We start from the raw sequence: 27,591 nt of genomic DNA on the forward strand, positions 1-27,591 counted from the left end.
AGTGGATGTCGTTAAAATATTGTGAACTTAACTGCAAATCTATTAGCACTCCTCTTATAACATTTTTTAAATAGGAAATTACTACTTTGGACTTATTTTTTGAATTTTTTGTCCTGGTTAAAAAGTCCAAATAAATTAAAAATACAATAAAAAAATTGAGATATAAAAATTTAAATGATTATGCCTTGAATGAAATTGTCCTTATTTCAATTACTCATTTATTTATCTACTGAAAGTATTTTACGACTACTCCGAGCTGAAAATGCGGAAATTCCTGTTTTTTCAAGTTGACTTTTCTCAGGAAAAAAGTAAATCAATTATTAAAACAATTCTTTGATCAGCTATTTTGGAATTTATTAAATTTTTTAAGGCTAAGTACTTTTTCAAAAAGATTTCTTTACTGAAAATATTTTACAACTACTTCGAACAGAAAATATGGAAATTCCTGTATTTTATCATTCTTTTTATTTAAAAGGAAAGTAATCTGATCAAATTCTAAGTTTGGAAAAATATAATTCAGCAGAATTTAAGTGAATTATATTTTATTTAATTCTAATGAGTACAATTTTATAGCGCAAAATTAATTTTTGTAAAATTATTATACATTGTCTAAATATAATGCGAGTTTTAACGTAGAAAGTTTACTGTGTTGAATTTTTTATAGAATTTAATTGGGTATAATAATCGGTTCCACTCAACACCTGTAATTAATTATTAATTAATTTATTTATTAATTGCTATCATAAAGGAAGGAGAAAAAAACAATCTATTAAATAAGGGGTTTTGTAGCAAAACTATGTTAAAAAAAACTAATATTTGAGACTTATGGTTTTTATAAGGAAAAATATATAAAAGATTTTCAAAAATTTTTAAGAGGACGACATGCGCCTCAGATTGAAAATGATCTATCAGGTATATTTTTTCACGTGTTAAAATTTTTCAAATAATGTTTTTTGATAAAATATTTAAATTTTTTAAAGCTAATTAAGGAGGAATGGGACAAAGAATATGACAAAAAGTTAATGACGTTTAGAGAAAATCTCTATTTTGAAATTAACGCAATGTAGAAAAGTTTAAATATTAAGAAATAAATATAGTAATTAATTATAGCGAACATGATAATCATGATTATCATGTTTGCCAAGTAGAAGGTAAAGAGATTCAATTTTTTCGAAAAAATTCCAAAAAATGGCCCTGTCCACCATACTCAACTTTTACATAATTATGGTGACCTATAGTAATATATGTAATAAAATATTAAAAAATATAATAATAAAAATATAACAAGTTTTTTTAAACAAAATATTGAAATATTCATAAATACACATTCAGTAAAGTATTGAAAATATACCGGTATTACATCAGTTCGTATTTCGAAATTGACCATTGCCGCGTAGTAATTTTACAATTTTTATTTCAGCTAGTGAGACTTGAAAGCATTTAAGATTTGAGAGTTCCATGCGAGCGTAGCATAGTGGTTGGCGTGCGTGATTTCAGTGCGTAAATATTCGGTTAGGCATAGGTTCGTACCCCCAAGCGTTAGGATTTTTCAAATGTATTTATAATAAAAATAGTGTTAAGTGTATAAAAAAATGTGTAAAGTGAAACTATCAATGAATTGTTATCAGTATTTAATATCTTTTGCAATTAATTATTATTTTTTTATTGATATTTGTTGAAATCTGACTGAATGATCGTAAAGTTTGATGAAATCATCTGATAGCGAAACTTCCTCGATTTCAAAACCAACTCCATGAAAACTGAGTTAACGAGCAATATACAACTAGTATTGTAGGAAATGGTTCATTTTTAAATAGTAAAATGTCAAAATATTAATCATTGTAAAATTTTAATAATAGACAGCAGTAAATTTATCTTCTATTACTAAATAACGTGAAAATTAAAAAATATTTAAATTGTTGATTCTTCGTAATCTAAATCATTTTCGTCATCAGTTTTCTTTTTATATTTTTTCTTCGGCTGCAGTTGATGGAATGAATTTTTCATCTTCAGAAGGCGTTGATCCTGTTTTTCTTTTTTAACCTCGTAAATAGGCTGCAAGTAAGACTTGTTTTTAGTATGTACCAAAACAATTATTTTATAATTAAAATGTATTTCTTATTATCATTTCCCCCTCTTATCGTTGCCATTCAAAACTCAGAATATATACAAATTCCAGGGTTGCCACAAAATTTTAACTTTGTTTTTCCTGACTTTTCCCTGATTTCCAGACAAAATTTTAACTTTTTCCCTGACCGTAAAGAATATTCTGTGATTCTCTCGAAAAATTATTAGACACTGAGAAAAATATTGTAATTCATTTATTTACGCGAATTTCTTTAATTGTAAAATTATGCGAAGATAACAATAAATTCTTTTTTAAATAAATATTTAATCACTATTATTTTTCCATAAAAATTAGGATTTATTTTAACTTCTTCACAATAATTTTTAAAAATACAATCACTAATGCCTTAAATATTAAATTATTATCCAAAATTTTAATTGGAATTAATTTTCAAAACAATTTTTAACAGAAAATTCTACGAGAATTCATTTATTTAAATGGAAAAATAAATAATTTATTCAATAATTGAATGTTTTTTAAAATTGAATTTTTATGGAAAAATTTATTAACAACATTTGAAAATAACTAAATTTAAGAAATGTAATTAAACTTTTACTTAAATTATATATTAAAGAATTTTATAACAATTTTTTGAAAATAATTGAATTATTGCAGCGAATTTTATTGAATAATTGAATGTTTCTTAAAATTGAATTCTTTTGTCAAGTTTTCATAAAATTTTTAAGAATAATTGCATTTTTAGAGGAATTTACTTAAAATTGTATTAAAAATATTTGAAATTCTGCGGTGAAAATAATTGAATTTTACAAAGAGTTATATGGAAATTCTTAAAAATAATTTAATTTCTGTGAAGAATTTTGTTATTTATCAAGATAATTGCGTTAATACTTGTAATAATTGAATAATATTAAAAAATTCATTCTTGTCAGAAATAGAAAAAAATTTTGAAGGTTTTGTACTAGAATTCGTGGTAGTTTCATAAGTAATCAGACAAACAGAAAAGACATAATAAATTCAAAAATTTTCTTATGAATTCTAAAAATTTAATTTTTTCCAGTATTTTTAATGAAAATTATTTACTTTTCCCTGAACAGTTTTACTTTCCCTGAATTCCCTGATTTCCCTAACCTGTGGCAACCCAGAATTTGGAATATACAAATTTTCAGATTATTAATTGTGATAAACTCCCGCAGGGAAAATAAGTGAGATCCCACATAACTTTTAGATAAGAAACCCGGTAATTCATTTAAAAAAATTTTTTTTTATTCCTAAACTTTCCTAGCCTTTTCTTTATTCCTAAAAATGAAAAATTTTAGGTACGAAAATCGATAAAATAATCATTGAATACTAACATCATCAGTATCAATTTCCTCCTCTGATGAGCTGTTGTCGCTATTATATTTCTTGACGTCACTCACAGGCGGAAAAGATATCCTTTTATTCATCAGTCGGTTTTTTGCTTTTAAATCACCTATAAATGTATAATAATTATTTATACTTACACCATTTCAAATATTAAACTTTGACAAAATTGTTTGATTACATTTGTATAAAATAACATTAGAAAACAACCAATGAAAAAAATAAAATTAAAAGATTTTAATAAATAAGCTCTTAAATGTAAGTTTCAAATTTTAAGTTTTAGAAATCTAAAAAACATAAATTATTTAAATTCAATATCTATTGTAAGCTAAAATACTAGAAAAAGTTTCGATTTGATTCAAATAATCCGTTATTTGATTAATATAAATAATAAATCAGTACATAAAATGATTCAAATAAGAATTAGAAATAAATAGCTATTTGAAAATAGTCAAGTAACTCATTTAAAAGCAAAAATTATTACTCCCTGGGTCTATGCGTCCAATGATTGCATAGCACCACTTTTTTTCATCTTTAACGCATCTCACTTTGTACTCCTTTTTCGAATTGTAATGATCTTTTTTCACTTCCAAATAAGATGACGGTATAACATATGCTCTTTTAATGCAGTGAGTTGAACACTGTCTCGTATATTTAACACAAACCCACGGCATTTTAAAGATTAAAATGAAAAAAAGAGCAATATCAAGAGGTTAAAACGTAAGGTGTCAATTCACGGAATTTTTTTTCACAGAAAAACAAAAGATGGTTAAATTGTAATTTCAGTGGAATTGTGAAAAAAGCTTTAAAGTCTATTCTTTTTTAATTTATAATTGTTAATTAATTTTTAAATTATACATCTCTTTATTAATATGCGTTTTATATTTTATTAATATGCCGAAAAATACATGTGAACAAGAAACTCAAGATTAGTTAAAATTTTACTTTCATTAAAATATTTTTATTAGGAATAAAGTGCAGAATAATTTTTATTAATTATTTAAATAATTAAATAAATCAAATAAAAGATAAAAAATTAAATAAATAATAATAAATTAAATAAAGTAATTACAATAATTATTTATTTAATATTCTTTAAAGATATTTTTTTAAATCACTCTCATATACATCAAAGAACATTCAATATTCTTCAAGCAAAACATTTTTCACTTATTATAATTTATTTATTTAAATTAAAAAAATTGTGCATGTATTCAATTATTATTTGATTTGATACTTTTAAATTAATTATTTTTAAAGATTAAAAATACAACGAAATTTTCTTCTTTCAAATTACTCAAATCTAAATTTTTTTGGCTAGTTGAAATCTTGCGCATAATTTGCGCCAATGTTGCGATTATCAGGTTCCGGAACAAGAAAATTTTTTTTACTTATACATGTTACTTTAAACGACAAATGAAGAAGTTTCCAACAGTTTTTGGGTGGGACAACATAACAGGGCGCTAGATAGGCAAATTCAAAGACTGTTATTTTAAACAAAACTAACTCAGGAACATGAAAAATGTTAAAACTCCAGTATGTTAATTAAAATAAAAACAAATTCTTATTCCAATAGTTTTTAGACGGGACAACATAACAGGGCGCTAGATAGGCAAACTCAAAGACTGTTATTTTGAATAAAACAAACTCCGGAACATGAAAATTGTTAAAACTCCAGTACGTTAATTAAAATAAAAACTAATTCTTATTCCAATAGTATTTAGACGGGACAACATAACAGGGCGCTAGATAGGCAAACTCAAAGATTGTTATTTTCAATAAAACCAACTCCGGATCATGATAAATGTTAAAACTCCAATATGTTAATTAAATTAAAAATTAATTCTACTTGCAATAGTTTTTAGACGGGACAACATAACAGGGCGCTAGATAGGCAAACTCAAAGCCTGATATTTTAAATAAAACAAACTCCAGAACATGAAAAATGTTAAAACTCCAGTATGTTGATTAACCCGTTGCCTGTTTCCGACCCACGGGTGGGTCGTGAAAAAGTATGGCTATAACTGTTTCCGACCCACCCGTGGGTCGTGTTAACTATCACTCAAAATAAATATAATTTGTATATAAATTGATAGATATTTTTCTTTATATCAATATTATAAGAAATTATAAGGGCCATTAATGATATTTTAGAAAATAATTGAATAATTAGTTAAAATTTAAATATATTATACTATTTGAAAAAGTATCAGATTCCGCTGGGCATGTTGGGACAATCATGTTGTATTTTCCTCAAACAGTTAAGGGGTTAAAATAAAAACTAATTCTAATTGAAATAATTTTTATTCGGTACAACATAACCGGGCGCTAGATAGTCATTTTGAACGTATATTATGATGTATAAAACTAACCCTGGAACATGTAAAATGTTAAAACTCCAATATGTTAATTAAAATAAAAACTAATTCTTATTCCAATAGTTTTTAGATGTTTCGGTGTTTGTTTTACTTAAAATAACAGTTTTGACTTCGCCTGTCTAGCACCTTGTTATGTTGTCCTGTCTAAAAACTATTGTAATAAGAATTAGTTTTTATTTTAATTAACATACTGGAGTCTTAAAATTTTTCATGTTCCGGAGTTAGATTTATTCAAAGTAACAGTCTTTTAATATGCCTATCTAGCGCCCTGTTATGTTGTCCCGTCTAAAAACTATTGTAATTAGAATTAATTTTTAATTGAATTTACATACTGGAGTATTAAAGTTTTTCATGTTCCGGAGTTTGTTTTATTCAAAATAACAGTCTTTGAGTTTGCCTATCTAGCGCCCTGTTATGTTGTCCCGTCTAAAAACTATTGGAATAAGAATTTGTTTTTATTTTAATTAACATACTGGAGTTTTAACATTTTTCATGTTCCTGAGTTAGTTTTGTTTAAAATAACAGTCTTTGAATTTGCCTATCTAGCGCCCTGTTATGTTGTCCCACCCAAAAACTGTTGGAAACTTCTTCATTTGTCGTTTGAAGTAACATGTATAAGTAAAAAAAATTTTCTTGTTCCGGAACCTTATAATCGCAACATTGGCGCAAATTATGCGCAGGATTTCAACTAGCCCCGTTCAAGAGATCTTTGATATTTAAAAAATAATAAAAATTATCAATTTCATAGTTTTAGGTTATTCTTGAATTTTCTACCTTCCCCTATTTATTTAAACAAGGAATTAATCAGCATGCCAAAGAACTCATTTTAACTTACGTCTTCAGAGAAACTTAGATTTATAGCGAAAAATTGAAAAAAAGACAAATAAACATCATTTTCTTGGTCCAAAAAATTTAATATTTATTAAAAACTTTTGCAAATCTCAAAAGTGACTCGTCTTGATAGATGAAATCGAGCAGGCAAATAATCAGCAAGCCAAAGAACTCATTTCAAATTACGTCTCCTGGAAAACTTACATTTTAAGTAAAAAATTGAAAAAAAAGACAAATAAAAATCATTTTTTTGGTCCCAAAAATTTATTTTTTATTAAAAAATCTTACAAATATCAAAAGTGATTCGTCTTGATAGATGAAATCGAGCAGGCAAATAATCAGCAAGCCAAAGAACTCATTTCAAATTACGACTCCTGGGAAACTTACATTTTAAGTGAAAAATTGAAAAAAAAGACAAATAAAAATAATTTTTTTGGTCCCAGAAATTTATTTTTCATTAAAAACTCTTGCAAATATCAAAAGTGATTCGTCTCAAGAGATGAAATCGAGCAGGCAAATAATCAGCAAGCCAAAGAACTCATTTGAACTTTCGTCTCCAGGGACACTTAGATTTATAGCGAAAAATTGAAAAAAAGACAAATAAAAATCAATTTCTTGGACCCAAAAATTTATTTTTCATTAAAAACTCTTGCAAATGTTAAAAGTAATTCGTCTTGAGAGATGAAATCGAGCAGGCAAATAATCAGCAAGCCAAAGAACTCATTTGAACTTTCGTCTCCTGGGAAACTTACATTTTAAGTGAAAAATTGAAAAAAAAACAAATAAAAATCATTTTTTTGGTCCCAAAAATTTATTTTTCATTAAAAACTCTTGAAAATATCAAAAGTGACTCGTCTTGATAGATGAAATCGAGCAGGCAAATAATCAGCAAGCCACAGAACTCATTTCAAATTACGTCTCCTGGGAAACTTACATTTTAAGTGAAAAATTGAAAAAAAGACAAATAAAAATCATTTTTTTGGTCCCAAAAATTTATTTTTCATTAAAAACTCTTGCAAATATCAAAAGTGACTCGTCTTGATAGATGAAATCGAGCAGGCAAATAATCAGCAAGCCACAGAACTCATTTGAACTTTCGTCTCCAGGGACACTTAGATTTATAGCGAAAAATTGATAAAAAAGACATTTAAAAATCATTTTCTTGGTCCCAAAAATTTATTATTTATTAAAAACTCTTGCAAATGTTAAACGTGATTCGTTTTGAGAGATGAAATCGAGCACGCAAATAATCAGCAAGCCAAAGAACTCATTTGAACTTTCGTCTCCAGGGACACTTAGATTTATAGCGAAAAATTGATAAAAATGACATTTAAAAATTATTTTCTTGGTCCCAAAAATTTATTATTTATTAAAAACTTTTGCAAATCTCAAAAGTGACTCGTCTTGATAGATGAAATCGAGCAGGCAAATAATCAGCAAGCCAAAGAACTCATTTCAAATTACGTCTCCTGGGAAACTTACATTTTAAGTGAAAAATTGAAAAAAAGACAAATAAAAATCATTTTTTTGGTCCCAAAAATTTATTTTTCATTAAAAACTCTTGCAAATATCAAAAGTGACTCGTCTTGATAGATGAAATCGAGCAGGCAAATAATCAGCAAGCCACAGAACTCATTTGAACTTTCGTCTCCAGGGACACTTAGATTTATAGCGAAAAATTGATAAAAAAGACATTTAAAAATCATTTTCTTGGTCCCAAAAATTTATTTTTTATTAAAAACTCTTGCAAATGTTAAACGTGATTCGTTTTGAGAGATGAAATCGAGCACGCAAATAATCAGCAAGCCAAAGAACTCATTCGAACTTTCGTCTCCAGGGACACTTAGATTTATAGCGAAAAATTGATAAAAATGACATTTAAAAATTATTTTCTTGGTCCCAAAAATTTATTATTTATTAAAAACTTTTGCAAATCTCAAAAGTGACTCGTCTTGATAGATGAAATCGAGCAGGCAAATAATCAGCAAGCCAAAGAACTCATTTCAAATTACGTCTCCTGGGAAACTTACATTTTAAGTGAAAAATTGAAAAAAAGACAAATAAAAATAATTTTCTTGGTCCCAAAAATTTATTTTTTATTAAAAACTCTTGCAAATATCAAAAGTGACTCGTCTTGATAGATGAAATCGAGCAGGCAAATAATCAGCAAGCCAAAGAACTCATTTCAAATTACGTCTCCTGGGAAACTTCCATTTTAAGTGAAAAATTGAAAAAAAAGACAAATAAAAATAATTTTTTTGGTCCCAGAAATTTATTTTTCATTAAAAACTCTTGCAAATATCAAAAGTGATTCGTCTCAAGAGATGAAATCGAGCAGGCAAATAATCAGCAAGCCAAAGAACTCATTTGAACTTTCGTCTCCAGGGACACTTAGATTTATAGCGAAAAATTGAAAAAAAGACAAATAAAAATCAATTTCTTGGACCCAAAAATTTATTTTTCATTAAAAACTCTTGCAAATGTTAAAAGTAATTCGTCTTGAGAGATGAAATCGAGCAGGCAAATAATCAGCAAGCCAAAGAACTCATTTGAACTTTCGTCTCCTGGGAAACTTACATTTTAAGTGAAAAATTGAAAAAAAAAACAAATAAAAATCATTTTTTTGGTCCCAAAAATTTATTTTTCATTAAAAACTCTTGAAAATATCAAAAGTGACTCGTCTTGATAGATGAAATCGAGCAGGCAAATAATCAGCAAGCCACAGAACTCATTTCAAATTACGTCTCCTGGGAAACTTACATTTTAAGTGAAAAATTGAAAAAAAGACAAATAAAAATCATTTTTTTGGTCCCAAAAATTTATTTTTCATTAAAAACTCTTGCAAATATCAAAAGTGACTCGTCTTGATAGATGAAATCGAGCAGGCAAATAATCAGCAAGCCACAGAACTCATTTGAACTTTCGTCTCCAGGGACACTTAGATTTATAGCGAAAAATTGATAAAAAAGACATTTAAAAATCATTTTCTTGGTCCCAAAAATTTATTTTTTATTAAAAACTCTTGCAAATGTTAAACGTGATTCGTTTTGAGAGATGAAATCGAGCACGCAAATAATCAGCAAGCCAAAGAACTCATTCGAACTTTCGTCTCCAGGGACACTTAGATTTATAGCGAAAAATTGATAAAAATGACATTTAAAAATTATTTTCTTGGTCCCAAAAATTTATTATTTATTAAAAACTTTTGCAAATCTCAAAAGTGACTCGTCTTGATAGATGAAATCGAGCAGGCAAATAATCAGCAAGCCAAAGAACTCATTTCAAATTACGTCTCCTGGGAAACTTACATTTTAAGTGAAAAATTGAAAAAAAGACAAATAAAAATAATTTTCTTGGTCCCAAAAATTTATTTTTTATTAAAAACTCTTGCAAATATCAAAAGTGACTCGTCTTGATAGATGAAATCGAGCAGGCAAATAATCAGCAAGCCAAAGAACTCATTTCAAATTACGTCTCCTGGGAAACTTCCATTTTAAGTGAAAAATTGAAAAAAAAGACAAATAAAAATAATTTTTTTGGTCCGAGAAATTTATTTTTCATTAAAAACTCTTGCAAATATCAAAAGTGATTCGTCTCAAGAGATGAAATCGAGCAGGCAAATAATCAGCAAGCCAAAGAACTCATTTCAAATTACGTCTCCTGGGAAACTTACATTTTAAGTGAAAAATTGAAAAAAAGACAAATAAAAATAATTTTCTTGGTCCCAAAAATTTATTTTTTATTAAAAACTCTTGCAAATATCAAAAGTGACTCGTCTTGATAGATGAAATCGAGCACGCAAATAATCAGCAAGCCAAAGAACTCATTTGAACTTTCGTCTCCTGGGACACTTAGATTTATAGCGAAAAATTGATAAAAAAGACATTTAAAAATCATTTTCTTGGTCCCAAAAATTTATTTTTCATTAAAAACTCTTGCAAATATCAAAAGTGACTCGTCTTGAGAGATGAAATCGAGCAGGCAAATAATCAGCAAGCCACAGAACTCATTTCAAATTACGTCTCCTGGGAAACTTACATTTTAAGTGAAAAATTGAAAAAAAGACAAATAAAAATCATTTTTTTGGTCCCAAAAATTTATTTTTCATTAAAAACTCTTGCAAATATCAAAAGTGACTCGTCTTGATAGATGAAATCGAGCAGGCAAATAATCAGCAAGCCACAGAACTCATTTCAAATTACGTCTCCTGGGAAACTTACATTTTAAGTGAAAAATTGAAAAAAAAAAAGACAAATAAAAATCATTTTTTTGGTCCCTAAAATTGATTTTTCATTAAAAAATCTTAAAAATGTCAAAAGTGATTCGTCTTGAGAGATAAAATCGAGCAGGCAAATAATCAGCAAGCCAAAGAACTCACTTTAACTTACGTCTCCCGGAACACTTACATTTTTAGCGAAATATTAAAAAAAAGACAAATAAGAATCATTTTTTTGGTCCCAAAATTTTTTTTCTTTTCATTAAAAAATCTTTCAAATGTCAAAAGTGATTCGTACCAAGAGATGAGATGAGATTTGTATGCCTAACATTTTACAATAGAAAATACTTTCTTTAGTTAAAAAAGTTCAGTAATTTACAAACAATTAATTTTGAGAATAGTGGGATTATTTGTACATTTTCATTTCTATTCCTGTATAATTTATTATTGTTAAATTTTTTTTCCTGAGAATTAAAATTTTTTTATTAAATTTGAGAAAAATTAATATTTTTGAACAAATTTATTAAAGTTCAATTTTTTTGTTTTAAATCCAAAATTATTTACTCATAAGTTTGAAAATAATAAATTTGTAATTTACATTATTCTCATAACAGTTAAGAAAACTGAGATGGCAGCAGCTGTCAAGACCATTTTCGTAAAATGGATAACCATTTAGAAATTGATAAATTAAATTGTTTTTTTTATTAATAAAGCTGGGGGCAATAAAATATTCGTAAATAAATAAATAAATTGTGTAAAATTATTTTTCTTCTTTATAAATTTTCTATTTCAATCAAAAGTTAACAATTAAAAATTTTAAATTCACTTACCTTTTGAAGGTTATTGAAATTCAGAAATTTTGATTTAATATTCTTTATAATAAATTTAAAATTAATTAATTTTCTTCAATTAATTAATTATTTTTCATTTGTGGTTAAAAATAATTTTAACAAAATTTTTAATTAATTAATTAATTAATTAATCAATTTAAAATTTAATTGTAAAAATATATTTTCAAAATATTATTCATTTCTATTGCGCATGTCAGAGCCAGCGTCAAGTTTCTCTTTTTTTTTTGTTTTTTTTTGCAACAAAGAGTAACATGCAAAGTGAATTTCGTGTTACATCAAATTTCATTGTTTCAAACTGGAGATTTCACTTCGCGTAATGGCGGCCTCTCATTGGCTCAATTTAATTAATTTTCAATTTTATCCCATTTCAACCATACTACACCAAATTAAAAACTACAAAAAAGGCTCTCTCCAAATAATTTCCTGATTCCAAACTATTAATGACCTACACTTATTTTGAATCACCCTGTATATACCGAAATAAATGCAAGAAGCCATGATTTTTATAGTTTTTACCATGAAAATGAGCTAATCGTCAATTTTAACGATGTTTTTTCGACTCAGAGCATCAAATTGGAAAAAAATAAAGGTTTAGGACTTCCGAAATTTCGGCAAAATTTAAAGATTTGAATATTAAAAATCGATCTTCTCTTACAGTTTTTAATATTTTTTCACGAAATTTTTTTTCCATGCATATTTTACCATTCTAAACAACTTCTTGCATGGATTTGCAATAATATGCAATAGGTCAGAAGAAAAAAATTCTAACCTCTTCAAAAATTAAAATTAAATATTTTCGACCATCTTATATGTTTTCAGGTTAAAAATGATGCAAGAAAAAAAATATTACCTCGTTTAATAATTTTATTTTAAAGGGGTCAAAATTAAGGTGGGGTCTCCCCTTAATATTATGAACAATTTTTTGATGGGGACACCACTGACATGGTGTGCTCGACAAAGTGATACTTGCTTTCTGCCACCAACCGTACTAGTTATAGATGTGACAGAATGTTGTAATGTTTTTTCTTTAAGAAGCTATACATATCACCAATACTGTTAACGCTTAATAAGGCAATTATCTGCACTAGATTATTTAAATATCAGACATGATATTTAAAATTTGCGATAATTACTTAAAAATATGAAACTTACACGGAGAAAAATTATTTTTAATGATTACAATAGTCTACATTACAGCGCGGATATGTGACCACTTTTTGGAATGATTACGAAGACTATGTAATGTGTTAAGAATTTAGTAGGAACGATTACTATAGCTGTTGTAAGGGATACCTTCATGTTTGTACTCCTTACAACAGCTATAGTAATCATAACAAAAAGTGGTCACATATCCGAGCAGTAATATAGACTATTGTAATCAGTACGAATAAATTTTTCTCCGTGTACGGACAGGCGATTTTGATTTTTTTTCTAGCACTGGATCAAAATTATTCTGCTAGCTCAATTGCTATATAAAATTATATACTCTTAGCTGTACAAAATAATTTTTCTGGTACTAAAAATGTAAGAATCAAAATTTTTATTATTAGGTAAAGTTTTGATTTCCTAAGTGCGGACAAGGGACACCACTGACATTTTGCTTCTAATTCTTCTGCCAAATTTTTTCAGAGAATTTCTAGCGACTAAGAATTATTAATTTAAGTAGAAGGAGTGATTAAGAAAATTAATTGACTTCAAAAACTTTTATATATGAACTGGGCAGGACATGAAAATGAACATTTTAGATGTAGTCACTCATACAATGCTGATGAGTCAGGAATTTATTGGCGAACAATTGTTTCCTGTACTCTCTCCCAAAAAACCGAAAATGAAATTTCTGGACGCAAGGTGAGAAAGGACCGATTAACGGCATTATTTTGCTCTAATGCCCGTGGAAATAATCGGATTCCCTTATTGATGATTGGAAAATCAAATATGCCGCATTGTCTAAGGAATTTAATATCCAAAGAAAAGAAAAAGGATTGTTTGAAAAACTTAGAAATGCTTGGTGTTACTTACACACACTAAAAGAGCGCATGGATGAGTCAGAAGATTTTTCATAACTGGTAAATTAAATTAATTGGATTTCGTATGTATTTTTTAAATGAAAAATAATTTTAAAAAATTGTGAAATAAAGTTAATAAGTAAGCTAATAATAAAGAAACAATATAAAAAATTATAAATAAATCTTTTAACAAGTCGTAGTTGACTAAGTAATATGAAATTTTTACAATAGAATTTTTCAGCAATGTTCATTAAGTAACTACGTTTTTTCAGGTTCCAAGAAATCTTCATACCCAATGCTTTAGCATTTCAACAAAAACAGGGAATTGGAGGCAAAATTCTGTTAATTCTTGACAAGGCTCCATCTCATCCACCATTACAGGATTTGAATGATATTAATGAAAACGTTGAAGTGGATTATTTACCACCTAACGTGACGGCCTTGATCCAACCTATGGATCAAGGACCAATCTCACTGACGAAAAAGCACTACAAGAAGAATTTATTAAGGAACTTGATTTTTGCAGATAAATTAGAAGGTGCTGATAGCTATCTAAAAAAATCTTAGTTATCGCGATTGCTTTCCACTGCTTAATGAAGCGTGGAAGAGCTTGAAAGATTCTACGTTGCATAAAGTTTGGAAACCGCTGTTAGGTGACTTGTGTCAAATAGCAAATAGCGACCAAGCAATTGCCAACTGTCCACAGTTAAGACCTAATAATTTAGAAACTAATAACATTGTTTCAGAAGATACTGTGGAAGAAATAAGAATTCCTGAGGAAATGAGCGCTAATTTGTCTCGCCTGTCTCTTGAAACAAATCATGTATTAAACAACGTGGAAGAGATTTTCCAAAATTGGTCTGATGTCAAAGAACATGATTGTGGTTGGGAACCTTTATCCGATACAGAAATTGTCGAATTTGTTAAAAATAATCGGTTACAACCCGCCGAAGAAAATCATGTCGCTATTAGCGATAGCGAAAACAGTTCAGACGCTATTTACGAATCTGATGAAGTTTTAGCTACAGAAGCTTTCGAAGCACTACGATGCTTTAAAAAATGGGTTCGTCAAAGTTTATCAGCCGAAGATTTTAATAAAGTATTAATATGTTTTGACGAAATTACAAATACTGTCGAGAAGAAAGAATCAAATAATTCGTCCTAAAAATATTTCTTTTCAAAAGAGAAAACTGTGTTCACACAGTAAAAAATATATTTGACTCAGAGTCTACAAAAGTTTTTATTTGTTGTAAACAAAAATTTTAGTTAATTGAAATAAATTTTGCTTGGTTCGAATAAATTTCACTTAGTTCAAATAATTTTTACTTGGTTTAATTAAACTTTACTTTGTTTAAACAGTTTTTACTTGGTTCAAATAAATTTTACTTAGTCTAAATAATTTTTCTTGGTTTAAGTAGACTTTACTTCTTTTTAAATAAATTTTACTTGATATAAATAAATTTTACTTGGTGTAAATAAACTCTATTTAGTTGAAATAAATAATTTAGTAATCACTGAGACAAACATACTTTTATTTCACTCAAAATGTATTTCAATGTAAAGGAATATTTTCAAAATCTTCGTTGCAAAAATTTAACTTGAACATGATCGACAAGTTAAACTTGAAATGTCATTGATTATATTTTAAACGTATTTTCTACATATAATAAAATGATTTAATAATATTGTATAAATTTATAAATATACAAATTAATTTTTCATACCTTTAACATATTAGTTTTAATATAAATTTTGTTTAAACTTTTAATTCTAATTTATTTCACTTTAATTATTGTTTAATTTTTTTATTTGAAAATAATATTACTTCGACAACTTTCTCAGTGCGTGAAGAATATTAAAAGCTTCATACTTATATTTCACTATATACTGCACTAAGTGTTTATACTTTTTGACGTCAAGGTGGCGTCAAGGACTATCTCCCTAGAGCGGTCCAAGAATCTAGCCGTCCGCTCTTCGGAGGTTCCAGTGTATGATAGTTTTCTAGTGAGTTTTTCTAGTCTAAATTATCTAACTAGAATTCGATAGGGACCCGACTTGTTTTTCTAGACTAGAGATTCTAGTCAGAATCTAGTGAGGGCCCTACTAGAGACAGGGACAAATGGGGAAATTTCTACACGGGGTCTTACGGAAAACAAAAATTAATTTACACTACATGGAGAGAAATTTCTGTTAATATTTACCGTGCTGCCACCTGAAACTGTGTGCAAAGTACATTCTGTCAGTTTTTACCGTGCTGCCTCTATAATTTTGCATTACAGATTGTAGAGGTAGCACGGTAAAAACTGCTAGAATGCACTTTAAACACAGTTTCAGGTGGCAGCACGGTAAATATTAACAGAAATTTATCTCCGTGTACCAACGCTGAACTTACAATAAATAAAGATTTTAGGTAACTAAGAATTTGTAATTGTTATCATTTTTTCTGACTGAAGCAGACTGACTTTAATATTAATATATGATAAACCAATTTTACCACTTTACAAGATTTTTTAATATATTGGGAGCCAAGAGATCGATCATCGGTCCAATAAAGGCTCCCAATATTGGACCAATATGAGCTGGTGCTTGGGATGTAACGGGTTCGCCAAGCATCGGTTGTTAATATTGGTCCAATATTGGCCAAATAATGGCAACCAAGAAAAAAATTTTTTTTTAAGTAAATTTTTTTGATTAAATAATAATAATAAATTAATGTTTATAATTTTTCTTTAATATATTTATTTGTTTAATTATTTATTTTTCATAATTAATGTAAATAATAAATAATTTATTATTTATAAATTATAAATTATAAATTATTATTTATAAATTATAATTATTTTAAAATGCAGCAGCTATTAGGGAATAGCATTCTGCAAAAAATTCTATCATTGAAAAATCAATGATAGGCGAGAGCGAGAGATATCCGCGTCATTAAATAGATTCGCAGATATACTCTGGTCTCGCGACGAACTCGGTGACCAATCTCTCTATACTTATACACTTGAGTCGCCGTGTTAGTTGCGAGAAAAGTTAGAGCGTCTCTCTTGCAGCAGAGATTGCATTTGTCACGCATCGCTTATTCGCTTTACCGACGGCATTATTATACACGCAGTTTACGTGATAATTCTTATCTCTGGCGCAAGAGGGACGCTGTAACCGATCTCGCAACTGACACGGCGACTCCAGTGTATAAGTATCGAGAGATTCGTCGCGAGGCTAGAGTATATCTGCGAATCTATTTAATGACGCGAATATTAGACCAATATTAACAACCGATGCTTGTCGAACCCGTTACATCCCAAGCATCAGCCCATATTGGTATAATATTAGGAGTCAATCGGCGCCCAGCACAGCAACCAATATTGGACCGTTTATAGTCTATTGTCAATTTCTCACTGGGGAATTTGACTGCCCTGCCTGGTTTAAAACTTATTTGTTCTTTTTATATTTGTACTTTTAATACTCCTATCTGACGAAAACACTTTTTGTAATAATATTTTAAAAACATCCCAGGTGAGAACTGACGCTGAGTTCAGGCTTTACGAAAGCTTCGTTGAGGCTTGGTCAACATTGATCAAGCCTCGGTGGGACGGCGGAAGCAAGGTTACTTCTAGCCATAATGTAACACTTATTTAAGACTGACGCTCCAGTCCTTGTTGAAGATTGGCGTTCAATGTTCAATCAATGCTGCGGAACCCTAATGCAGGACTGAAACAAGGCTGCTTCCACTGTTCCCAAATTTACGCGTCTCTCGCGCTCATTCAATATAATATGGATATATGAATTGTATATAATAATAATAATAATAGTAATAATTATAATTATAATAGTAATGAATATTATTGTTATTATTTTTATTCATATTATATGCGTTTGTTAATTTAATGGCATTAAGTTACTATTATAATAATTATATTATTATCATATAAATAATATATTACTAACAATAAATGTCATTTGAAATAGTAATATTAAAAAAATAATTTTAGTAAAAGAAAACAATTTTTCTGTTAATCGGTACATTTTTTTCTCGATTTTTCAGCAGACTTTTTAATATTATTTACAAACATATTCACATTTTTTATTCACAACACAACACACAATTTTATTATTAGATATAACGCTTAAAACAAAGAATGAAAAATATTTGCTCGCATGTGGGATCGAACTCACGCACCCCGCCCCTAACGCATACCGGAAGTCCTAATCGCACGCATTTAAACCGCTCGGCCACAGAAGGCTGGAAGGCACCTCGCCTAATCTACTATTTCAATGCCAGTGCCGTCACTCAATATTGGTTCAGCATGGGACACCAATGTTCGTCCCATGCTCGATTCAAGACTCGGTCAATCTTGATACAATATTCACTTTCTTTATTACCGTGTGCACTGAACAATATTAAATATAAATATTTATAAATTATTTAATATTGAAATATTTTTTATGATAATTTTATAAGTTAAATTTTATATATATTTTTTTTTCTTGTACAGTGTCAAATTATTATTTTCAAAGATTAAGAGTTTCGTTTATCTGAAAAATTATTAGTGAAAAAAATGTTCATTAGGTAGTGATAAATATTTATGCTTAGTAATTTTACACTAGGATTAACTGTTTAGTAAATATTATCAAAAAACTATTTTTTGGCAAACACGCGCAGCTAAACACAAATAACCTTGAAACTCCAGCATTACCAACTAAACACATACGTTAAACTCTTAAGTTGGCAATGCTAAAGTCTCAAGGTTATTTGTGTTTAATCGCACGCGTTTGACAAAAAATAGTTTTTTGAAAATACATATTTACTAAACAGTTAATCCTAGTGTGAAACTACTAGGCATAAATATTTATTACACCCTAATGAACATTTTTTTTACTGAAAATTTTTCAGACAAACGAAACTCTTGGACTTTGAAAACAATAATTTGACACTGAGCAAGAAAAAATAATAATATATAATTTAACTTTATTTATATGAATCTTATATAATTAATAATAATAATAAATAATATAATAATAATAATTATTATTATTATTCTTATAATAATAATAATAATAATAATAATAATAATAATAATAATAATAATAATAATAATAATAATAATAATAATAATAATAATAATAATAATAATAATAATAATAATAATAATAATAATAATAATAATAATAATAATAATAATAATAATAATAATAATAATAATAATATAATAATAATAATAATAATATAATAATAATAATAATAATAATAATAATAATAATAATATAATAATAATAATAATAATAATAATAATAATAATCCCCGCCGATGGTTGTCCACTACCGAACATCATCGATGTCTTTGATGTGCTGGGAGAAGTGGATGCTTATCCACTGCCAGACATGATTGACATCATGGATATGTTCGGTAGACCTTGCCGTGGTGGCGGGGCTTTTCACTAAAGGGCAACCAACAGGGTGGTTCCCTGATTCTAAAACCAAAAAAAAATGAATGAAATGGATAAAGATTCAAATAAATTACTCCAAGCGGGTACCTCAAATGAGGGTAATCCCGTCACCGATTCTGATCGGGTTCAAGCCCCGGTAGTCGGTGCAGACGGCTCCAAGGATTTTGGAGGGAGCCAAATAAAAATTCTGAGGATGTGGGACTTAGCAGATTCGAAGAAAATGTTTTAGAACAGGTCGATCTGATCCCAATAATACTGGATAGTATGTGGCGTGCTTGCAAAAAGCAAAAAAACATTAGCAAGGATGTTAAGGATGGAATGGTGGCAATGGAGAAGGTGCACGAGGTGCTTTGCAGAAACCTGCGATTTATACCTAAGCCCTTCATTAGCCCAAGCAAACCAAGGTCGAATCCTGAAACTCCTAGATCGATGTCGCACGCCACATCCAGCGAGAGCAAGTCCATCGACCCAAGGAAGCGCCCTAGAGAGTTTGAAGGTCCGGAGACTGATTCTTCTGTGACCACTCCCAAGGGTAAGAGGGTTAAGAGCAAGGAGACCAAGGCAAACCCTACTGTTATGGAGACGGAGGTGAGTAAGGCTGCTTCGGCCAGGGTTGCTTCTTATTCGGAGGCAACTGTGGCAAATAAGCCTGAAAACGAAAAAGACTTTGAAACTGTCTCCAATAGGAAACGGGAGGCCCGTAAGAAAAAGGCCTTGAAGAAAGCGGAGGAGAGGGAGCGACTTCAGAAGCGCCCCCCCAAAATTAGAACAACGGAGGCAATAAAAATTGTGGCCCGGAATCCAGAGACCTACCATGATCTCATAAAACTGGCAACAACTTCGGTAAAGCCAGAGGAAACTGGAACAGAGATTGTGAAAATTAGGAGAACTCTTAAAAAAGAGGTTCTTGTTGTTGTGAAAAAGGGGGGTGAAACTTCAAAGTTCGCTCAGAATCTTACCTCCGTTCTTCTGGACAAGGCCGAGGTTACGGCTCTTGTCAGTAAAAAGACCCTCGAAATTCGGGATCTTGTCGAAACAACTTTAGAGGAGGACGTTTTAACCGTCTTAAAGCAGAAGTTGCAAAAGCCCGAATTAGAGGTGACTTGCCGACTTCTGACACGTTTTGGTGGTACGAAAGTGGCACTAGTACGCTTGAATGAAACGGACAGCGAGAGTCTGCTTAAGCTGGGCAAAGTGCGTATTGGCTGGATAAATGCATCCATCCGAACGCACTTAGAAGTGACAAGATGTCAAAAGTGCCTAGCCTATGGACACGTGACCCGAATTTGCAAGGGCCCCGACAGAACAAAAAACTGTCGGAGATGCGGCGAAGCGGGACACTTCTCCAAAAAGTGTACTAATGACAAGCCAAAGTGCATAACGTGTACAGATTTGGGAAAAACGGAAGTCAACCATATCCCTGGAAGAATTTCCTGCCCGGTTTACAAGGAGGAACTGGAGAAACTTAAAAGGGCAAATCCTTAAAGCTCCTTCAAGTCAACCTGCATACAAGTAAGGATGCACAGGTGCTCCTGATGCAAACAGCTAGGGAAAATGAGGTGGATATCCTGTTCTGCAGTGAGCAGTATCAAGGAAGCGACCTCGCACCTTGGTATCAGGATAAGGCGAAGAGAGCCGCCATCAAGCTGTGCAACCCAGAATTGCGGGTTGACAAGTTCTTGGAGACAAGCAGCGGGTTTGTGTGGATAGAGGTGGCTAACATACGTATGTATAGCTGCTACTTCTCACCCAACGACCCGCTGACCACCTTCGAAGCCAATATAGAAGACCTAGAATCGAGCCTCATAGAATCCAAGCTGGATGTCATCATCACTGGCGATTTTAATGCAAAGTCGCCAGAGTGGGGTGAGACGAGGCTCGACAAGAGAGGAATTCTGATTGGAGAAATGATCTCCAAGAACGATTTATTAGTTGTAAACCGGGGAAAAACATGGACGTTTAGACGAGGTGCGATCGGATCGATAATAGATCTAACGATAGCATCGTCTAATATATTTAGCCGCATAAGCGACTGGCGGGTCTCTGAGGAATATACAGCAAGTGACCACCAGTACATTGAGTTCTCAGTCTCAATGGGAGACACACGAGGAGGAAAGAGACAGGAAGCTCCTAGTCGCAAAACCTTCTCGTGGAACATTAAGAAACTCGACAAGGAGAAGTTCAGCCGGTCCCTAAAAGAATCTATCTTAATTGAGGATTCTGGTTGGGTGAGGAGGCCGAAAAGTCTAAATGGAGAGGTGCGAGCGGTGCGAAATATAATCGTCACCGCTTGCAATGCGTCGATGCCACGTCGCAAAGGCGCCTTTCCAAGGAAAAAATCCTTGCACTGGTGGTCAGAAAAACTGTCCTCCTTGAGAAAGGAATGCCTCAAAGCAAGAAGGACATATACCCGTTCTAAGGGAGATCCCTTGCTGAAAGAGGCTTTCAAGGAGGCGAAAAAGGACCTCAAGAAAGAGATCCGCAAGTCGCGACGCCGTAGCTGGAAGGACCTAATCGAGGAGGTCGATAAGGACCCATGGGGTCTGGCTTTTAAAATCGTAACTAAGAAATTAGTGACGAGGCAAAAGACCCCCGGCCTGGACAATCCCGATTGGGTCAGAAAGATAATAAGTTCTTTGTTTCCTCCTGCAGAACCATACCTTAGAAGGGACTGGAGTTTTTGCAAAGTCGAAGAGGAAGAACTCTTCACACTTAGTGAACTGAAAAAAGCAGGCAAAAGATTAAAAACAGGCAAGGCGCCTGGAATCGATGGGATAAGTAACGAGATCCTAAAGTTGGTAATCGACACTTCACCCCAGATTCTGCTTCGATGCTTCAATCTTTGCTTTGAGAGAGGAGAGTTCTTCCGCGACTGGAAGCGACAGAGGTTAGTCCTCCTAAGGAAAGGTGAAAAACCTCTAGATAAGGTTTCATCGTACAGGCCTATATGCCTGCTAGATACGATGGGTAAACTTCTAGAGGATATGGTTCTCCAGAGAATGCAGGGCCACTTGACCGAAGAGAATCGTCTATCCGATTACCAATTTGGTTTCCGTAAAGGCAAGTCCACAGTTGATGCCATCCAGGCAGTTGTGGACATAGCCAAAGCAGGAAAAAAACAAATTGGGACCTGGGAAAAAGAAGAGCTTCTGCGCGTTGGTAGCAATTGACATACGCAACGCGTTTAATTCCGCAAGATGGAAAGATCTCATCGAGTCGATGGAAAAGAAAAACATGCCGCCCTACTTGTTGCGGATAATGGATAATTATCTTAGCGACAGGTGGGTTATATATGAGGGAGACACCTGCACTCTCAGGGAAGAGATGCAGCGTGGGGCTCCTCAAGGCTCGAGGGTGGGTCCATTTGTATGGAATGTATCTTACGATGATTTTCTGCGAATGGATCTGCCCGAAGGTGCGATGATCATCGGCTTTGCGGACGACGCGTTGTTCGTGTGCACTGCCGAGAGTGAGGAGGCTCTTGGGACATTGGTGAACGAATGTCTGCGACTAGCAAAAAGCTGGCTGGATACCAGAGGTCTTGAAATGGCCCTGGAAAAGACCGAGGCACTGCTAGTCACAGACAGACGTGGTTATGAGCTCCCACGAATCGTGATAGACGGATTCGAGGTCAAGTGGAGTAAACAAATTAAATACCTTGGTGTGGAGTTGGATGGAAGGTTAAACTTCCACCACCACATGGCTACGGCGTCGAATAAGGCGATCGAGTGTGCGGCTAATCTTTCACGGTTAATGCCAAATGTTGGCGGACCCCGTGAACAAAAAAGAAGACTGGTGGCGAGTGTCGCCCACGCTAAAATGCTCTATGCAGCACCAGCGTGGGCCCCATCCCTGAGGAGTAAAAGATGTGTTACCATCTGTGAAAAGATACTGTCGGCGCAGAGATCGATAACAACGCGTATCATCTCTGCATATAAGACGGTATCTACGAGTGCTGTGCAGGTCCTTGCAAGTGTCCCGCCAGCAGATCTCTTGGCGAGGGAAAGGGAAGAAATGTTTCTCTTTTCTAAAGAAAGCAGTTCCTGGGATGAGGAATTAAGACCAAGCAAGGGCCTGATCCGCAAAGAAGCGAGGCACAGGCTCATAGAAAGATGGCAGGAAAGATGGGATGGTGAGGGAAAAGGTCGATGGACCTATCGCCTTATCCCGGCACTCGCCACCTGGATAAATAGGAAACACGGTCAGGTTTCCTATTATTTGACTCAGGCGCTCACAGGTCACGGGTGTTTTAACTCGTACCTGTGTCGCTTTAAATTACGCGAGAACGAGGTGTGTGCATATTGCCAGTTCCCTGAGGACAACGCGGAGCACACCCTCTTCTCATGCAAAAAATGGGACTTGGAGAGGCGGGCCATGTTCGAAGGTGTAAACAGTCAAGTTACACCGGAGAATATGGTATCGCTGATGACCCAGTCGGAAGAGAATTGGCGGCAAGTCGAGAACTTCATAATCTCGGTTATGTCGAGGAAGGATCTCGACGGCCGCCAAAAAGCGTAATTTAAACAGCTTTTAATTTGTTTGTTTGTTTTTTATTAATTTATTTTGTGATTTATTTGTCCCTATACATTTTTTTTTAATTTGTTTTGTTTTTTTATTCATCTTTGTACAATTTTATGTTTTCAATATTTTATACGCGTTTATTTTTATTTTTTTTTATATATCCGTTTATAATTTTATCTTTTGACTTTTTAAACTTCTTAAAATTTTTGTTTTTTATTGTTGTTGTACTGTTAATTCCGCTTTTATATTGAAATAGTTTTAAATTTTTTTAACTATTGACGCAGGAGAACCGCAGACACAGAACAAAGTCGCAGCAGCGATAGAGTTGGAGCGCCTCCCTCGAAGGCTAAAGTCTTACGACAGTTCCGAGGGAGGGTAAAGGGCTCCAAAAGAAGGGTTACGGGTTTTAGTGGGTCGGGCTGGTAGTAGGTCGCCAGTTTATTAAATTTATTATAACATTTATTTATTTATCCTTTTTTTTAAATTCCCTTTTTTTTTATTTTACCAACCCCACATAACCTTGGAGTGCGGAATCCAAGGTATCTGTAAACAGATTTCCCAAAATTCCCTAAGCAAAAAAAAAAAAAAAAAAAAAAAAAAAAAAAAATAATAATAATAATAATAATAATAATAATAATAATAATAATAATAATAATAATAATAAATAATAATAATAATAATAATATAATAATAATAATAATAATAATAATAATAATAATAATAATAATAATAATAATAATAATAATAATAATAATAATAATAATAATAATAATAATAATAATATAATAATAATAATAATAATAATAATAATAATAATAATAATAATATAATAATAATAATAATAATAATAATAATAATAATAATAATAATAATAATAATAATAATAATAATAATAATAATAATAATAATAATAATAATAATAATAATAATAATAATATAATAATAATAATAATAATAATAATAATAATAATAATAATAATAATAATAATAATAATATAATAATAATAATAATATAATAATAATAATAATAATAATAATAATAATAATAATAATAATAATAATAATAATAATAATAATAATAATAATAATAATAATAATAATAATAATAATATAATAATAATAATAATAATAATAATAATAATAATAATAATAATAATAATAATAATATATAATAATAATAATAATAATAATAATAATAATAATAATAATAATAATAATAATAATAATAATAATAATAATAATAATAATAATAATAATAATAATAATAATAATAATAATAATAATAATATATAATTATTATTATTATTATTATTAATAAATATAAATATTATATACTAAATAAATATTAATATTTATTTACCAATTGATATCTTAATAATAATAATTTTTAAATAGTATATAAAATTATCATAAAAAATATTTTAATATTAAATAATTTATAAATATTTATATTTGATATTTTTAAATGCACACGTCAATAAATAAACTGTCAAGATTGATTCAGAATTGAATTAAGATTAGATATTCAAGCTTCACTCACGAAGATTGACCGAGCCTTGAATCGAGCATGGGACGAACATTGGTGTCCAATGCTGAATCAATATCAACACTGGGTTACCCACGCTGGGCGTTCAAGACTGAATCAAGCTTCAATCCATCGTCAGCATTGGTCTTTCGCGCCTGGGATATTTAAAATTCGTCCAGACAAAAAATATTTTTACTATCGATAGTAAGTTTTTAATATAATTTAGATCGTGTGGACTGATTTAATTTTAAATTTACTGTTTCAAATACAATTTTCAAAACTAAATGTATAAAAAATTTAGATTGCAAAAATTAAGATTTTTTCTCTCCTAACAAAAAAATTAAAGAAAATTAAAAATAATTGCAACTATTTTATCTTTTTGTTAATAAAAATAATAAAATTAATATTTTTTTTTGTTGCTTAGGGAATTTTGGGAAATCTGTCTACAGATACCTTGAATTCCGCACTCAAAGGTTATGTGGGGTTGGTATAATAAAAAAAAACCAATAATAACAATAATAAATGATATAATAAATTTACTAAACTGGCGACCTACTGACAGCCCGACCCACTAAAACCCGTAACCCTTCTTTTGGAGCCCTTTACCCTCCCTCGGAACTGTCGTAAGACTTTAGCCTTCGAGGGTGGCGCTCTAAATCTTTTGCTGATGCGACTTTGTTCTTTCTCTGCGGTTCTCCTGCGTCATTAGTTAACATTTAAAACTATTTCAATGTCAAAGCGGCATTCACAACACAACAATAAAAAACAAATGTTAAAAAAGTGTAAAAACAAGTTTAAAAATAAAATTGCAAATACACATATAGGAGGCATTTCACGTCAGAAATATCACGATTTGCAAAGGGTCTGCCGATTTTCGCAAAACTTCGTGGGATTATAGTCCTATATAAGAGACTTCTTTCCCCCAAATTTAAAAAAAAAATTCAAAATTGTTGAAGATACGCCATTTTGAATTTTAATATTAATTTTATAAAATTTTGAATATCTCGAAATATTGTTAATGGATTTTTATGAAATTTACACATTTTTCAGGTAAAAGTATGTACTTTAGAATGCAAATAAAGTTAATAAAAAAAAATTAATTTTTAATTAAAAAAATTAAAAAAAAAATTTTCCAACAATTTTTTGTTTATTTACTCCTTTCTGAGAAAAATGTTATTAACATATTTGGATTCCTTGTGAATTCACCTTTAATTTCATAAAAAAATTGATGGAGACTCAACTGGTTCCGGAGATATTGAATTTTTTGTAAAAAATAATCATAGTTACAGCAGCAATGCACGACTGCGGTAACGTACTACGCGACTTGTGCAGTTTGGTGCTATGGCGCGGCGACGCTTTTTTTTTACAAAAAATTCAATATCTCCGGAACCAGTTGAGTCTTCATTAATTTTTTTTATGAAATTAAAGGTGAATTCACAAGGAATCCAAATATGTTAATAACATTTTTCTCAGAAAGGAGTAAATAAACAAAAAATTGTTGGAAAAATTTTTTTAAAATTTTTTTAATTAAAAATTAATTTTTTTTTATTAACTTTATTTGCATTTTAAAGTACATACTTTTACCTGAAAAATGTGTAAATTTCATAAAAATCCATAAACAATATTTTAAAAAATTCAAAATTTTATAAAATTAATATTAAAATTCAAAATGGCGTATCTTCAACAATTTTGAATTTTTTTTGAAAAAATTTGGGGGAAAAAAGTCTTTTAAATAGAACTATAATCCCACGAAGTTTTGCGGAAATCAGCATACCCTTTACAAATCGTGATATTTCTGACGTGAAATGCCTCTATAGGCAATAGAAACAAGAAAGTAAACATATTGAAAGTAAAATTTAAAAGATAAAAGGACAAATAAAAATCACAAAATAAATTAAAATTGTAAAAGGACAAGTGAAAATCGCAGAGTAAGTTAAATTAAACAGAACAAAAATAAAAAGCTGATAAAAGACATAAAAGTTGTGGTGTGAAATTACGCCTTTTTTCTACTTTTGGTCCTTGCGAAAGTCTTCTTCGCCTCCTCAAGGGAAGTTCGGAAGACCCTGCAAGTTCCACTTCCCGCAACGTGAAGAACGTTTTTCGTTTCTGGGAATTTCTCCTTACACAAAAAGCAAGAAGCATTCCTCTTACAATCCACAGCCTTGTGATCGACTTCACAGCACTTAAAGCACGCAGTCGATCTATCCGTCATGTTACATTCTTTTGCTAAATGACCATAGCCGAGGCATCGATGACACCTCACTATCATAAGCCTCCTTCTGCACCTTACCCAAATCACCCACAACTCTGCCCACTTTCTCAGTAAACCCCTTCTTGTCTGAGGAACCTCCTATCCTCATGAGTA

At 30.5% G+C, this 27,591-nt stretch overlaps 1 protein-coding gene across 1 annotated transcript; it reads right to left on the reverse strand.

Moving 5' to 3' along the window:
- Nucleotides 1-1,911: 1,911 nt before the first annotated feature.
- Nucleotides 1,912-4,125, reverse strand: LOC122503715. Its single transcript, XM_043614377.1, has 3 exons — nt 3,936-4,125; nt 3,442-3,560; nt 1,912-2,055 (listed from the first exon to the last, which is right to left on the reverse strand). The coding sequence occupies exons 1-3, from the start codon at nt 4,123-4,125 to the stop codon at nt 1,912-1,914; spliced, it is 453 nt and encodes a 150-aa protein (XP_043470312.1).
- Between the last annotated feature and the right edge of the window lie 23,466 nt (nt 4,126-27,591).

This window comes from Leptopilina heterotoma, unplaced genomic scaffold (genome assembly GCF_015476425.1).
Source record: "Leptopilina heterotoma isolate Lh14 unplaced genomic scaffold, ASM1547642v1 Lhet_11, whole genome shotgun sequence".
In the NCBI taxonomy this organism is placed as follows: Eukaryota; Metazoa; Arthropoda; class Insecta; order Hymenoptera; family Figitidae; genus Leptopilina; species Leptopilina heterotoma.